The sequence below is a fragment of the Orcinus orca genome, chromosome 10, assembly GCF_937001465.1.
Source record: "Orcinus orca chromosome 10, mOrcOrc1.1, whole genome shotgun sequence".
In the NCBI taxonomy this organism is placed as follows: domain Eukaryota; kingdom Metazoa; phylum Chordata; class Mammalia; order Artiodactyla; family Delphinidae; genus Orcinus; species Orcinus orca.
In genome coordinates, this window is record NC_064568.1 from 67989602 (window position 1) to 68007044 (window position 17443).

General features: G+C 38.1%; 2 protein-coding genes across 8 annotated transcripts in view; one reads left to right on the top strand and one right to left on the bottom strand.

Annotated features, from left to right (window-relative positions):
- Positions 1 to 17443, top strand: part of MAPK14 (mitogen-activated protein kinase 14) — a 174119-nt gene that overhangs the window by 74445 nt on the left and 82231 nt on the right. The gene's annotated exons all lie outside the window — the stretch shown is intronic.
- The window catches only part of SLC26A8 (solute carrier family 26 member 8), a 72385-nt gene that overhangs the window by 48313 nt on the left and 6629 nt on the right, over positions 1 to 17443 (bottom strand). For 6 of the 7 annotated variants that reach the window (XM_033424151.2, XM_033424150.2, XM_049715966.1 and 3 more), the window contains exons 3-4: positions 12780 to 12919; positions 1592 to 1708 (exon numbers count right to left, since the gene is read on the bottom strand). In XM_033424151.2, coding sequence (XP_033280042.1) covers positions 1592 to 1708; positions 12780 to 12919 — 257 coding nt within the window. The remainder of the gene's footprint in view (positions 1 to 1591; positions 1709 to 12779; positions 12920 to 17443) is intronic. The other variant, XM_033424149.2, reaches the window with a different exon arrangement.

The window sequence follows — 17443 nt, forward strand, 5'->3', positions numbered from 1 at the left end:
GAGTAGGATTAAAGAGAAATTGACTAGAAATGTATATCAGGCTCAGCCACTGTGCCTGTTCTTAGAAACGGTAAAACATGAGATGGTGGTGAAAGGATCAGAAAACAAAGCTAATCAATAATAATAAGAAGAAAAATAATACCTAACACTTATGAAGGATTTAATAGGTGCAAAATGACATGGAGCTAAACCTATTTCAAATATAATTTCATTTACTTCTACTATCAGCATAAGGGAGGCAAAGGCAAATCTTACCTTTAAAATACCTAACAGAAACAAAACTCTAGTAGCCCTTGTTATCAGTATTTGGAAATGATTGTAATGTGCTCTGGGAACTTGGAAAAATGGGAATAAAATAGTTCTCTTAGTGTTCAAATGTAAAATCAACACATAATAGATTTTAGGAAAGATATGGAATATTGTCCTTAAAAAAGGCAAAGGAGCACTCAACAGAATGGGATGGGAACTGGACTGAATATACAAACACACCTGGAGAAAAACTGACAGTCAGAATGGTCATTGTTGGTTGCTTGGTCAGTTACACAGTGTGGAAGCTCAGAAAAAGGCACTTTACTGAGTGAATGTTGGCGATGCCCTTCTGAGACTCTCAGGGCATTTTGTGATTTGATTTCTGTATGGGTTCACCTAGGGGAAGTAATTGTGCTAATTATATGAACTTCAGCTAGTCTGGTCTCTGTAACAGTCATTTCCAATTATAAATTAGTAGATGGGCTTTTGACTCAGGGAAGAAAAGTGCTTATCCTGTGGGTTTGAGTGCTTTGATTACTATGACAGCATTTTCTCAATGTAAATTAATAATCTGACATGATTATTGTTTTTTTTAATATAAATTTATTTTATTTATTTATTTATTTTTGGCCACATTGGGGCTTCATTGCTGCACGCAGGCTATCTCTAGTTGTGGTGAGCAACGGCTACTCTTTGCTGCGGTGCACAGGCTTCTCATTGCGGTGGTTTCTCATGTTGCGGAGCACAGGCTCTAGGCGCGTGGGCTTCAGTAGTTGTGGCACACAGGCTCAGTAGTTGTGGCTCACGGGCTGTAGAGTGCAGGCTCGGTAGTTGTGGCACAGGGGCTTTGTTGCTTTGCGGCATGTGGGATCTTCCCGGACCAGGGCTCGAACCCGTGTCTCCGGCAGCAGGCGGATTCCTAACCACTGTGCCACCAAGGAAGCCCTGACATGATTATTATAAATCAGGTCCACAGATTTTGGTTATTAGGGGTACAGCTGAAAAGTGGATCCACTCTAGGAGTTTGGGCAAAATCATTTCTGGATCTTCCAGGTTGAGGATAGTCAGATTCCAACGTGGTAATTTCACCAAGAAAAGTACCTCTTGTCCTATAAGTCCTTTAATAGCTTGCTGGCCTGTTTGTCTGGTGGTGACATTAATAATATCACAAAAGAAGTGTTCAATTTCTAAAATCTGAACACTAATGCTATGGATAGAATATCCATCTTCTGCCTCCTTTCTTTCTACCTTAAACATAGCTTTAGCTTGGGTTCCTTAGCAATAAGCAAATGACTGAGATGGAGACTTCATCCACCTCCTGTGGTTCCGGCACTGAACTCACCAATGGACATTTGATGACATGATCCCAAAATTCCATAAATTATTGAAGCACAGAAAGCTGCATAAGAGATATTGAGAGGAGGAACCAGTTGCCTTGCCAGCAAACCAAACGTCAGGCCTGAAAAGCAAGATACTTTAAGTAAGCAAAGGTAGCCTGGCTTTTAAAAGTCACCTGAAATAAAAGCTGTAAAGAATATTTAAAATAAAAATGACCCATGTATACAGCTGACTATGGTAACAGAATCCCTTGGCATACAGCCCTTAATTAGTACTTTTTATTATCTCCTTTGATTTCTAACTTCTATTTTTTTTTTTTTTTTTTTTTTGCTGTACATGGGCGTCTCACTGCTGTGGCCTCTCCCGTTGCGGAGCACAGGCTCCCAACGCGCAGGCTCAGAGGCCATGGCTCAGGGGCCCAGCTGCTCCGCGGCATGTGGGATCTTCCTGGACCGGGGCACAAACCCGCGTCCCCTGCATCGGCAGGCGGACTCTCAACCACTGCGCCACCAGGGAAGCCCTGGCTCTTCCTATTTTATCACAAGCTCTTACACATCAATTCTAAATCATAGGCTTAAACACCTTTCACTGTGAGGCCTTCATGCAAATCATGGAAAGCAAACATCACAGCAATAAGACCTTTAATTCCAACAGCTCAGAAGAGCCCCATTCTTACCCCCAGTCTAGTACAAGAAGGCCCTAGGAATCCTCCAGGGCTGGAGAAAAAGCTGGAGAACAGGTAAGGATTGTCACACTTAACTGACGTGACTCCAAGTTGGTATGTGTTGTCTCTCTTGCATATGCCAACCACTCCAGTCTCTTCCTTCAGCTCCTTCTTCAATACTTACTTTCTTTTCTAAGAAGCACCATGAGAATTTGGAAATTTTGAGGCAAATGGATTAACATTCATGGTGTCATCCTTCGACGTCTCAAGTCCACAGCTCCTGCCCTGAGGGACTCTCTTCAATTTACATCATAGCAGTGTGCTCATCAGAAATCAGTTATGAATCCGGTGAGCCAATTTATTGCCTTAAACGAGCAAGGCTTTTTTTAATGGAAAAGTTTAAACTTATTGAAAAATAGAGTATAATGAACCCCCAAGTACCGATCACCCACTTCAACAATGGTCAACTCATGGCCAATCTTGTTTCATCAATGCCCCCATTCCTCTCCCATCCCATATTATTTTGAGGCAAATCCAAAACACTAAATCATTTCACCTGTAGATATTTTCAGTATATATCTTTTTTAAAAACACCCTCTTTTGAGTACAATACCATCATCACACCTAAGAAATTATGAATGGTTCTTTAACATCATCAAATATCCAGTCAATGTTCAAATTTCCCTGATTTCTCATACATGGTTGTACTGGTAGACCACCTCTAAGATGATCTACAATGGCTAATTGGTATTCATGCCCTTTTTTGAGCTCCACCCCTAAAGCATGAAATAACTTACTTCTAATAAATAGGCTACAACAAAAATGATGTCACTTTTGAGATTAGGTTGCAAGACTGTGGCTCCTGTCTTGGTTGCTCTCTGGCTCTCTCTTTCATTCAGGTCATCAGCTGCCAGAGTTGACTTCAAGGGTGTGTGACCTATGCAATCACACAGTGCCCTGGGCTTAGAAAGCCTCCACACTTGGCTTAATGCTCTACTCTGACCATCTTGAAATTCTGGATAATTTCTGAACTAGGGACTCTGGATTTTCACCTTGCACTGGGCCCCATACACGGTCCTACCAGCAGTCGTGTTGTGAGGACACTCAAGCAGCCCATGTAGAGGCCCACATGGCGAGAAACCCAGGCCTGCCAGCAAACACGGGTGAGCCTGGAAGCTGATCCTCCAGCCTCAGTAGAGCCTTGAGATAACTGACAACTTGACTGCCACCTCCTGAGAGACCTTGAACCAGAGGTATGGTGGGTTTGGGGGTGATCTTTTAAAAAAGTTATTTGCTATTATATGTTGTGTTTTGTTTTGTTGATGTTGTTGTTGTTGTGCTTTCTTTCACAATCTTTGTGTTTATATCAAATTAGGTCCTCACATTAGTAGATATATCTCTTGAGTCTTTTGTAATTTATAGGTTCCCCTTCCACGTATTTTCCCTAAGCAAGCCTCAGTTGACTGCAAGTAACAGAAGACCTGCTCAAATCAGCTTGAGCAAAAGAGAAGAATTTTTTTTGACTGTACCGCCCAGCTTGCGGGATCTTAGTTCCTCAACCCAGGCTTGACCCCGGGCCCTGGCAGTGCAAGCACTGAGTCCTAACCACTGGACCACCAAGGAATTCCCCAAATAGGAAATTTATTAAAAGAGGACAAAGGTCAGTTGGGCCTCATCAGAGACTGGAAACAAAACTAAAAAGCCATCAGGGTCCAGGCAGCTATCTCCCCATTCTCTTTGTCTCCAGGCTTACATAGTCTCCTGTCTTTGTTTCCAGTTTGGGGGCCATTATGAACAATACTGCTATGAATATTCTTGTACATGATTCCAGGTGCACAGATGTATAAATTCCTCAAGATGATATACCCTGAAGCATAACTGCTGGGGCATTTACCAGAATATGCCAAACTGTTTTCCAAATGGTTGTACAATTTACATTCCCACCAACACCGTAGGACAATTCCCATTATCTACATCTGTATTAGCACATGATACTGTCAGAATTTTTATTTTAGTGTGTATGAGTTAGTTAATTTCCACTTCTACTTCATTGATTACCAATAATGTTGATCAGTTTTACTTAGCAGTGCCTTACACATATGTAGGAATATATATATTATAGATTTAAGTCCTTTGTTGGGTATTCCATGGTTTGCTTTTCAACCTTCATCATGTCTTTGAATAAACAGAAGTTCTTAATTTTTATTTAATTCAACTTAACAGTCATTTCCTTTTAGACTAGTGCTTTTTGTGTCTTGTTTAAGAAACATTTTCTACCTCATGACCATGAAGATATTCTCCTATATTATACCAAAAACATCTTTATAGTTTTATCTTTCATATTTGGGTCTTTAATCTAAAAGGAATAGATTTTTGTATATGCTGTGAGGTAGAGGTCTACAAATTGATTTTTTTCATGTAAGTATTCAATTGTTTCACATCATTTTTTAAAAGTCTGTTTCTATAGTGACACATCTGATACAAACCATGCAACATATAAATGTGTGACCCTTTTCTGTTCCACTGGCCTAATTGTCTAAGTCTGTAATACCACACTGTTTTGTTTGTTTTGTTTTTATATAAATTTATTTATTTATTTATTTTTGTCTGTGTTGGGTCTTCATTGCAGCATGCAGTCTTTCTCTAGTTGTGGCGAGCAGGGGCTACTCTGTTGCGCTGCATGGACTTCTCATTGCAGTGGCTTCTCTTGTTGCAGAACACAGGCTCTAGGCACGCAGGCTTCAGTAGTCGTGGCACGTGGGCTCAGTAGTTGTGACTCACGGGCTCTAGAGTGCAGGCTCAGTAGTTGTGGCGCACGGGCTTAGCTTCTCCGTGGCATGTGGGATCTTCCCGGACCAGGGCTCGAACCCGTGTCCCCTACATTGGCAGGCGGATTCTTAACCACTGCACCACCAGGGAAGTCCACCACACTGTTTAATTACTTTTTTTAGTAATTAGTCTAGTAATAGTTTTGTAATAAATTTAGCAATCCCCATTTTTATTGTGAAATATATAAATAGAAAGTTCATTAGAATAGATGTTGAGCTTAATAAATATTTATAAAACAAACACCCATGTTATCCCCACCCAGATCTTTAATCACAACTCCATCCCTCCCCACAGAGGTATTCATTATTTTGACTTTTGTGATAATAATTTCTTTGTTTTTCTTTATAGTTTTACCACTGGTATACATATCCCTAAACAGTGTAGTTTAGTTTGTCCACTTTTGAACTTTATATTAATGGAATTACACTGTATACAATTTTTATTTCTGCTTATTTTTCTTATTATTATGTATATAAGCATCTTCCATGTTGCTGTGAGTTGCTTGAGAGTGCTCATTTTCCTTCTGTGTATTCCAATATATGTATATATGAATGCTTATTTATTCTTTCTACTTTTGATGGACATTATCTTAAACATTATAACTTTACATTCAGTCTTGATAGCTGGAGAAGCAAATCCTCCCATGTTGCTCTTCAAAATAATTTGCCTATTCTGGGAAAATGCTATCTTTCAATTAATTTAGGTCCTTATTAATATTTCTCAATAAAGTTGCATATTTTCTCTATAGAGGTCTTGTACATCATTTCTTAGTTTCATTACAACTTACTTCATATTTACTATGCTTTGGTAAATGGTATTTAAATTTTTTTTTTCACTTTCTGTTTCCTGCAGGTATAAAGGAATGTAATTGATTTTTATTTACTCATCTTATATCCAGCAACTTTGATAAAATCTTATTAATTCTATTAATTTATCTGTAGATTCTTTTGAATTTTCTACATTAAAAAATACATCTCTATGGGCTTCCGTGGTGGCGCAGTGGTTGAGAGTCCGCCTGCCGATGCAGGGGACACGGGTTCGTGCCCCGGTCCGGGAGGATCCCACATGCCGTGGTGCGGCTGGGCCCGTGCACCATGGCCGCTGAGCCTGTGCGTCCAGAGCCTGTGCTCCGCAACAGGAGAGGCCACAGCAGTGAGAGGTCCGCATACCGCAAAAAAAAAAAAAAAAAAAAATCTATGAATGAAGTATTATTTCTTGCTTTGCAATTCTTTACCCTTATATTTTTTTTCCTTGCTTTAATACACTGCCTGTGAATTCCAGTATAATACCGAATAGCCCTATTTACTCTTTTTTTTATTGGCTGCATTGGGTCTTTGTTGCTTCAGGCAGGCTTTCTCTAGTTGCGGTGAGCAGGGACTACTCTTCGTTGTGGTGCATGGGCTTCTCATTGCGGTGGCTTCTCTTGTTGCAGAGCACAGGCTCTAGGCGCACGGGCTTCAGTAGTTGTGGCATGTGGGCTCAGTAGTTGCGGCTCGCGGGCTCTGGAGCACATGCTCAGTAGTTGTGGCACACGTGCTTAGTTGCTCCACATCATGTGGGATCTTCTCGGATCAGGGCTCAAACCCGTGTCCCCTGCATTGGCAGGCAGATTCGTAACCACTGCGCCACGAGAGAAGTCCCTGAATAGCTCTATTTACTCTTGATAAGCAACATGTAGCGTGAGGAGAAAGTCCTTTGAAATGTAGGGTTTCAAATAATCCACCAATGCAGGGAAGGTAAGAGAATTACTTGGTAACGGCCTGAGAACTAAGTGGTCTAAGTCTCAGTTAAGCTTAGGCCATGGAGAAACAGAGAGAAACCAAGTCTCCAGACTTTCTAAAACCTTAAAAATTTTTTTAATTTTGAACTAATTTTAGACTTATAGAAAAGCTACAAAAATAATAGAGCATTTCCATATATACCTTACCTAGATTCCTCTAATGTTAACATTGTCATAATCATAGTATAATTATTGGGATCAGGAAATTAACATTAGAAATTTAACTAAATACTTTACTTGAATTTCAACAGTTTTTCCCCTAATTTCCTTTTTCTGTTCCAGGATTCTATCCACAGTTCCCTACTCCATTTAGTTGTTATTTCTCCTTAGTCCTAAAATCTGTTATAGTTCCTCAGTCTTTAATTGTCTTTCTTGACTTTGACACTTTGGAAGAGTATTAATAGATGAGCTATTTTGCCAAATGCCCCTCAGTTTGGGGTTGCTTAGGTTCCTTATGATCATGCTAAGGTTATACATTTTTGATGTGCATACTACAGAAATGGTATTGTGTCCTTTTTAGTGCATCATATCACAAGATTCGTGATCTCCGTATGTCTTACTATTGGTGGTGATAGCATTGATCACTTGTTTAAGGTAGTTTCTCCCAGGTTCTCTACTGTAAATTAGTGGAGTAGTTGATAAATATCTTGAGGAAGATACTTTGAAACTATGCAAATCCTGTTACATAGATTGCAAACTTTTACCCACTAATTTTAACCTCTGTTAGTGGATTTTATCTCCAATAAGTATTACTGTAGTTTTTCACTAATGGTGATTTTCTATTTTCTTTCACATTTGTAAATTGGGATTCTACTGTAAGGAAGAGCCAGCATCTTTTTAATAAGGTTTTCATCATGCAGTATTTTTGTTTCATCTGAAGAAAATTATTAAGTCGTTAGGTCCTACCTGTTTAAATATAAGTAAAACTTTTGAATTATTTACACTACAAATTATTTCATTATTTACACTACTTAAAACAACACACATTCCCTTAGTCAGTCAGCAGAGTTGCTTGGATTCATTCATTCACACAGTTATGTAATCATTATTCAACAAATATCTTGAGTACCTACTATGTGCCAAATACTGTGCTGGATGCTAGGTATACTTATACATCATAATGTCATTCTTATTTTGGTATGAAATTATACTGATGACTTGGAAATTTAGCAAAGAAATGTCCTCAAACTTTGACCATAAACGAAGGATGTTTGATAAGTGGTGTCAGTAGAGGACTCACAGGCAAAGCATCAGTGCCAAGAGTTCAGGTCTCTCATTTCAGCACCACACGAATGCTCTAGAGACTTTCTGATACTTACCTGGAAGTGAATATACACATACAAATGGATCATTTTGGTTTGTATCTGCCATATGAAAAATTTAAAAGGTACTCCTTTATTCTGGGAATACAAGGCTAGTTCAATATTTTAAAATCAATTCATGTAATCCAGTCTAAAGGGAAAACTTTGACAAAATACAACATTCACTTATGATAAAAATTCTCAGCAAACTAGAAAAGATACAAACTTTCTCCACCTAATAAAGGGCACCTACAAAAACTCTACAGCTAACATCATACTTAATGTTGAACGATTGAATGATTTTCCCCTGAGATCACGAACAAAGCAAAAATGTCTATTCTCACCACTCGTATTTAACATATACTCGAAGTCTTAGCTAGTACAATAAGCAAGAAAAAGTTATAAAAGCCATTCATATTAGAAGGACGAAAACATAACTGTCTCTACTCACAGATGATATGACTATCCATGTAGTGAGTCCCAGGGAATCTACAAAAGATTCTTAGAACTAATAAGTGAGTTGCAGGATACAAGGTAAACACACAAAATTCAATTGTATTTCTATATGCAAACAATGCACAACTGGAAACCAAAAATGTTTTTAATTACCATATACAATATCTCTTCCAAAATGAAATACTTAGATATAAATCTAACAAAATATATACAGAATCTGTATGCTGCAAACTACAAATGCCGATGAAAGAAATTAAAGCAACACCTAAATAAATGAAGAGACTTATTGTGACCATGGAGTGGAAACTCAACATAATAAGATATCAATTCTCCTCAAACTAACCTATGAATTTAATCAATGGCTATCAAAATCTCAGAAGGATTTTTTGTAGATATTGACAAGCTGATTCTAAAATTTGTATGAAAGAATAGTTAAAACAATTTCGAAAAAGAACAAAATTGGAGGAATCACACTACCCAATTTTAAGACTCACTAAAAAGATACAATAATTGACACATGATATTGGGAAAGGGGTACACATGTACATCAATGGAAGAGAATAGAGTCCAGAAATAGTCCCACAAAAATATGGCTATTTGATCTCTGACAAAAGTTCAAAAACAATTCATTGGAGAATAGTCTTCTTTAAAAATGCAGCAAAAAATACACCTTGACCTAAACTTCACAACTTATTTAAAGATTAACTCAAAATGGATCAGTTCTAAAAGTAAAGCATAAAATGTAAGACTTTTGGAAGAAAACATAGGAGAAAATCTTTGTGACCTGATGGTTAAGTGAAGAGTTTTTATGTATGATAAGAAAAGTACAATCCATAAAAGGAAAAAAAAATTGATAGATTAGACTTTATCAAAATTAAAACCTTTTGTTCTGCCAGAGATACTGTCAAGAGAATGAAGAGATAAGCTACAGACTGAGAGAAAATATTTGAAAATCACATATCTGACAAAGGACTTGTACTCAGAATATAAAAAGAATTATCAAAAATTAACAATAAGACTGGGCTTCCCTGGTGGCGCAGTGGTTGAGAGTCCGCCTGCCGATGCAGGGGATGCGGGTTCGTGCCCCAGTCCGGGAAGATCCCACATGCTGCAGAGCAGCTGGGCTCGTGAGCCATGGCCGCCGAGCCTGTGCGCCCAAAGCCTGTGCTCCGCAACGGGAGAGACCACGGCAGTGAGAGGCCCACGTACTGCAAAAAAAAAAAAAAAAAAAAAAAATTAACAATAAGAAAAAAATTCCAATTAAAAAATAGGCAAAAAACTTGAACAGGCATTTTGCCAAAGGGGATCAAAGGACAGCAAATAAAAACATGAAAAGATGTTCAACTTCATTAACCATTAGGGAAATGCAAATTAAAAACACAATGAGATACCACTACATATCTCTTAGAATGGCTAAAATAACAGATACCAAAAAGTAGACCTCATCAAAGTTAGTAATTTTGCTCTGTAAATACTCTGTTAAGAGAATTAAAAGGAAAGTTACAGACTGGGAGAACATATTTGCCAAACACAAAAGACAAAGGACTAGTACCTAGAATATATAAATAACTCTCAAAACTCAAAAGTAAAAATGCAAACAGTCCAGTTAGGATATGAGCAAAAGACAAGAAGAGCCATTTCATTAAAATGTATAGATGGAGAATTAGCGTATGAAACGATATTAAACATCATTAACCGTTAGGGAAATGCAAACTGAAACCACAATGAGATCTCACTACACACCTATCAGAATGGCTAAAGTAAAAACTAGTGACTACACCAAATGGTAGTGAGGATGCAGAGCAATGGTATCACTCACACATTGACAATAGGAATGTAAAATGATACAACCACTCTAGAAAATAGCTTGGCAGTTTCTTAGAAAATTAAACATGCCAACTACTATACAATCCAACAATTGCACTCCTGGACATTTATCCCAGAGAAATGAAGACTATGTTCACTAACCTACATACAGATGTTCATAATAGTTATATTTGTAATAGCCCAAAACTACAAACAATCCAGATGTCTTTCAAGGGTGAAATTTTAAGCAAACTGTGGTATATCCATACCATGGAATACTACTCAGAAATAAAAAGGAATCAACTATTGGTATACACAACAACCTAGATGAATCTCCAGAGAATTATGATGAGTGAAAAAAGCCAATACCAAATGGTTACACACTGTATGACTCCATTTATGTAATTTCTTAAAATGATAACATTATAGAAATGAAGAAAAGATTAGTGATTGCTAGAGATTAAGGAGGGGATGGGGGCAGAGAGCAAGTGGGGGTGACTATAAAAGGGCAATATGAGGGATCCTTGTGGTGGTATAAATGTTCTGTATCTTGACTGCATTAATGTTAACATCCTGATTGTGAGACTGATCTATAGTTTTGCAAGATTTACTACTGACGAAAGTGGGTAAGGGATACAAGGGACTTCTCTGTGTTTTCTTACAAATTCATGTGAATCTATAGTTAACTCAAAATAGAAAGCTTAATTTAAAAATACTGACAATATCAAGTGCTGACAAGGGTGTGGAGGAACTAGAATTCTCATACATTGCTGGTGGAAATGTAAAATGGTAGGTACAGCCACTCTGGAAAAACAGTGTGGCAGTTTCTTACAAAGTTAAACATACACTTCCCATATAACCAACAATATCACTTATTTACCTTAGAGAAACGAAAAATATTTTCAAACGAAAACCTGTGCATGAATGTTCACAGCAACTCTGTGATGGCCCAAAACTGGAAACAAAATGTTCGTCAATAAGTGAATGATGGACAAAAAACTGTGATATAGCCATATAATGGAATATTGTTCTACAATAAAAAGGAATAAACTATCAATGCACATAACAATTTGCATTAATTTCAAAGGCATAAAGCTGAATTAAAGAAGCCACCCTTCAGAAGTTACATACTGTATGAGTCCATTTACATGACATTTTCGAAAAGACAGAACTATGGTGATGGAGAAGAGATCTGTGGTTGCCGGGGGTTAGAAGTTAGTGGAGGATGTGACTAAAAAGTGATGGCACAAGAGAGTTTTGGGGCTGACGCAACTGTTATGTAACTTGACTGTGGCGTGGTTATACAACCCTATACCTGTGTTTAAATTAATAGAACTGTATGAAAGAGGTAAATTTTACTGTATGATAATTAATTAATTATTTTAAAGGGATCCCTTTTCTCCAACGAACAGCCCTATGCCAGAGTTGGATTTCAGCTACCACTGGCCCCTTTGGTTGGCTTCATTTGTGCTTTACAATCACAAGTTTCAACACTGCTTGGTTTGCCCCAGAAGAATAGAGAAACAGAGGTGTTTAAAGACTACGTAGGGAATCGTGAACTACTCTGAGTAACGGATTAACACAAAATCCTTTCTCTTTCTCTGATCAAGTTGACCTTGGGTTAACCTTCTAGCTCTGTTTCTTTGGAAACCTGATAATGGTGGAATGTCAGCTGTGTTACCAGCCAACATTAGTTACGGTAAAAGGAGCCTGATTAGTATATTCTACCTGGACCAAGGGGACTATGAATTAAAGATTAATATCTTGTGGGAAGCCTTAGTTTTGAGCTTCTCAGAGCACAATGACTCTTGTAACTGGGCATGTCGCTGTGGGACCCATGGAGGCATCAGTTATGGGAATTACAAGAGATGTTGGTTTCTATTTGGGAAATGGGGCTTCTAAAGCCCGGATAGCTCCCGTTCCTATCTGTGTGATCTTGTTGTGTCATATCTGAACTGCCGTTTGTACGACCAAAGAATAACCCCTGAACTGCTGTGTGTGTAACTTGCTGAAGGGAAGCTAGCATGCTGTGTTTCCTATCCTTCACCTTTTTAAGTAAAACCAATGCTAAGTGAGATCTATTGGAGTGAGCATAAAATGACTGGTTGAGCAAAAAATGACCATGAGCAGGCATTACAAATACTCTAGAAAGTATCAGGGGTCTAAACTAAACTGAGACTTTTGGAACTACCCTAGAAGAGTTAGAAATTTGGTAGGTAAGGAAACAAATGGTAATGATGTGAATGGAATTCACATTTTTTTTCTATTCATCTAGCACAAGTAATTTGTTTACTCTGGGCAAGTGACCAGGTCTGGTGTATTGTCTGTGGGTGAAAAATCTTCGTATCTTTCTTACCTTGGGGAACTTGCAGGAGGCCAACACTTATCCCAGCAAGTAAGTCTCCAAGAAGCCAATCCTTGAATCGATAAAAACACATCCACTCTAGGAAGGGAAAGATTGTAAGCATGCATCTTCGAAACTTGTACCATGAGCAGCTGTGAGAAAGAACAGAGACTTGATTAGGTTCTCCAAAGAAAAAGCCCACATGGCCAAGAAAAGGCATAGTGAGTACCTTCTTCTTCCCCTACAACAGAGTTTCTTTCAACACTACTGATATTTGGACATATTGGACTGGATAAGTCTTTGTTGTGAGGCTGTCCTGTGCATTGTAGGATGTTTAGCAGCATCTCCGATCTCTACCCATTAGATGCCAGTAGCATCCCCTCCCCTAGTTGTGACAATGAAAAATGTCTCCAGGCACTGCTAAATGTTCCCTGGGGGACAGTATCACCTTCAACTGAGATCCGGTGCCATATGTATGACAAGAACTAGGCCTTGTAAGTCCAGCATACGAATCAGGCCTGTGGTTTTACAGAATGTTTGAAAAGAATTCAACCTACCAAAATTTTCCAGTAGAAAAATGGACTGTTATGGCTTTCTCTTGGTAAGGACAATGTTTTGAGATGTGCTATTGGTGGGTGGCAGAGAATTAACACATTCACATCATTCCTGTATACTAAAATTTTTACCAAGCATTAACTCTACATGGCTTTGACCTGTAACATGCAGAAATTTACAGAAAATATAGAATATGGAGTCTTGTGCTTATGGCATTAGCCATGGAAAGAAAAGGGAATAAAATAAGGCCTTATTATCTTTTAACCCCGTGGATAACGACCAGAAGCAATTTTGTTCCCTAAGGGACATCTGGTAATGTCTGGAGACATTTTTGATTGTCACGACTCGCATCTAGAGGGTAGAGGCCAGGGATGCCACCAAACATCCTACAATGCACAGGACAGCCCTCCACAAGAAATGATTTCACAGTCCGAAACGTCAACAGTACTGAGATTGAGAAAACCTACTTAAACCTTTAGATCACCAAAGCAGCAGAATCATTGTAAACCAATCAATCAATCTGTTAATCAATTAATCCATTAGTAAAGCTAATATGGTTTTAAATTGCTTTTTGCTATTTATATCTCATTATGGGCTGAAAACAAAGAGTATGGAGATTTTTCATGTATGAGCTATCTCTGAATAATTGCGATTTGACTGTAGCAACAAATATAACTTCAGTGTATGCAAGGCTAAAATGTGTGCTCAGAAAAGAAGTAATTTCAATATGCTTGACTCTAACAACTATGAGCATTACAGTCCCTAAGGTAATTAAGGCCAAAGAAGTGTAAATGTCTTTGCCAAGGTCACAGTAACAAGTGTGGGCAGAACTGGGGCTAGAATCCAGATTTCGTGATTTTTAGTTCAGTGTTCTATCCAGTCTATTACCATCACAGTTCCTATTGACAGCTGTTGAATTCTGCTCAGGAGCCAGAAGCAAGACCATAGCTTTAGAAAGAACAACACATTGCTATTTTTATGAGAATCCCTGGGTGTGGAGAGTGTGCTGTCTCCAATTACGGCCCTCTATGGGGGAGAATACAGCATGGCATTGGGACAATTTGTTTCTGCATCTGGTCCAGTGTCCCTTCCTCTCCATGTGCCACCCTGGAAGACCAGCGACCCTAGGGAGAGTCATCAAAGCTCTCTGACATGGCAAAAAAATAAAATGGACATGGAATAATGAGGACCTAAGACTGACAGGGATCAAGGAAGGAGTTAGAGGAACAGAAACTGAAGCTGGTGGTGGAAGAGTTATAAGCACTTCAACATGAATCTGGATCATAGTTAAAGCATCTTAAAAGTGAGGAATGTAAGAATTGATGTGAAAGCACAGGGGAGATTTTTTTAAAGAGAGGGAGTATTGCAGTTGGGTAACTAAAAGGGAGAAAATGAAGGAAGATATGAGGTTTTCTGCAGAAAGGAAGAGATGAAATTAAAAGATTATTATTATTATTTTACTATTTGCTAGGTGCTTTACAAATATTCTTTAAATCCTCACAATTACCTTATAAAGTAGGTGCTTTTATCATCCCCATTTTATAGATGAGGCTACTGAAGCACAGTAGGCATGGATAGCTTACCTAAGGTCACACAGTTGGAAAGCAGCAGAACTGGGATTCAGAACCAGGCAATCTGGCTTCTGAGTCTTGCTCTTAACCACAGTGCTGTGCTACCTTTCAGGTTAAAATTTAGAAGTGGATATAACTGTTTGTTTTAGAAGGAGGGAATAAGCACTGCTATAAGAACCCATGGGAGGCAGTGTGGGTCAGATTTAAGGGTCTAAGGATAGGGCAACTGGAGGGGAATAAGGCTGAAATTCCTTTGGTAGTACCTGTTTATGATGAGGTATAAGTCAGGAAAAGATTATCCTTTTGTAGAGACAAAACCAATGTGGCCCCCAAATGCTCTTTTTGATATATGACCTCTGACCCTTCCTGGAGCAGAAAAAAATGAGAGTTGTGATATAGGACAGGGGAGTGACATCCAAAACCACAACTTGCAAAAGGCAGGATATGGGCAAAGGAGAAGGCTCAGAGGGAGGAAGGTCTGCAATAGGGCTGCGTGGAGGCCTTCGTCACTTGTCACCTAACTCATGCCAATTATGAGTGATAAATCAAGGAACAAGAGGGACTAATAAATCTGGAGTGTGAGTGAGGACAGGTTGAGTAGTTAGGGTTAATATCATGATGTAGGTCACAAAGGGTTTTTAACCTGAGGTCCATGGATGATCAAGGTGTCTCTAGATAGAATTCATGGGGATATGTGACTTTAGGAAAAATTATATCTTTATTTTCACTAACCTCCTAACTGAAATGTAGCATTTCCTTCAGTTATGAACATTGACAACAAACCACAGTAGTATCAGCAGAGCTTGACTTCTTCACCAATAGAATCACAAATATCTTCATATTACATTAAAATTGCTGCAGATACCTTAAAATAGCACTTATATTCATCATTACTTAGAAAGTATGGTAGTTATTAGACCCACAATCATTAAATATAATTTTTGGATATTTTCATATTTTGATAACTATATTTCAATATAACTGGTTTCCTTTATAATACTATGTATTTTATGCATTTAAAAATATTCTGGCCAAGACCATTCAATGGAGAAAGAATAGACTCTTCAACATATAGTGCTGGGAAAATGGGATAGCTACGTGGAAAAAAATGAAGCCAGACTCTTACTCTATACCGTATATAAAATTAACTCAGAATGGATCAAGGATCTAAATTTAAGAGCTAAAACTATAAAAGTCTTAGAAGAAAACAGGGGAAAATCTTCATTACCTTGGATTTCACAATAGTTTCTTAAATATGACACAAAAATCACAAGCAACAAAAGAAAAAAATAGATAAATAGCATTTCATTAAAATGAAAACTGTGTACACAGGACACTATCAACAGACAACCTACAGAATGGGAGAAAATATTTGCAAATCATATATCTGATAAGGGTTTAATATCCAGAATATATAAAGAACTCCTATAATTCAACAACAAAAAGATAAACAACCTAATTTTTAAAAGGGCAAAGGAAGTAAATAGACATTTCTTCAAAAAAGATTCACGAGTGACCAATAAGCACATGAAAAGATGCTCATCATATTTAGTTATTAGGGAAATGCAAAAAAAAAAAAAAAAGCAACACACAATGTGATACCATTTTACACCTACTAGTATGGCTATAATTAAAAAAATGGAAAATAACAAATGTTGGAGAGGATATGGAGAAATTGGAACACTTGCTGATGTGAATGCACAATGCTGCAGCTGCTGTGAAAAAAAAATTCCTCAAAAAGTTAAACAGGGGCTTCCCTGGTGGCACAGTGGTTGAGAGTGTGCCTGCCGATGCAGGGGACACAGGTTCGTGCCCCAGTCCAGGAAGATCCCACATGCCGCGGAGCGGCTGCGCCCGTGAGCCATGGCCGCTGAGCTTGCGCGTCCGGAGCCTGTGCTCCGCAACGGGAGAGGCCACAACAGTGACAGGCCCGCGTACCGCAAAAAAAAAAAAAAAAAAAAAAAAAAAGTTAAATATATAATCCAACAAGTCCACTCTTAGGTGTATACCTAAAAGAATTGTAAACAGGGACTTGAACAGATACTCCTATGCCAATATTCATGGTAGCATTATTCACGATAGACAAAAATTGGAAACAACCTAAGTGTCCATTAACAGATGAATGGATAAACAAAATGTGGTACATACATACAATGGAGTATCATCAGCCATAAAATGAAATGAAGCACTGATCCACGCTACACCATTGTGCTAAGTGAAATAAACCAGACATGAAAGACAAATATTGTCTGATTCCATTTAAATGAAATATTTAGAATACACAATCCATAGAGACAGAAAGTAGAAGAGAGGTTACCAGGGGCTGGAGGAGGGGGAAATGGGGAGTTATTGCCTAATGGGTACAGAGTTTCTGTTTGGGGTGATGAAAAAGTTTTGGAAATAGATAGTGGTGATGGTTGCACAACAACGTGAATGTCATTAATGCTGCTAATTTGTACACTTTAAAATGGTTAAAACCACAAATTTTATATTATATATATTTTACCACAATTTAAAAAAGTAAAAAAAAAATTATTCTGAAGGGATGTT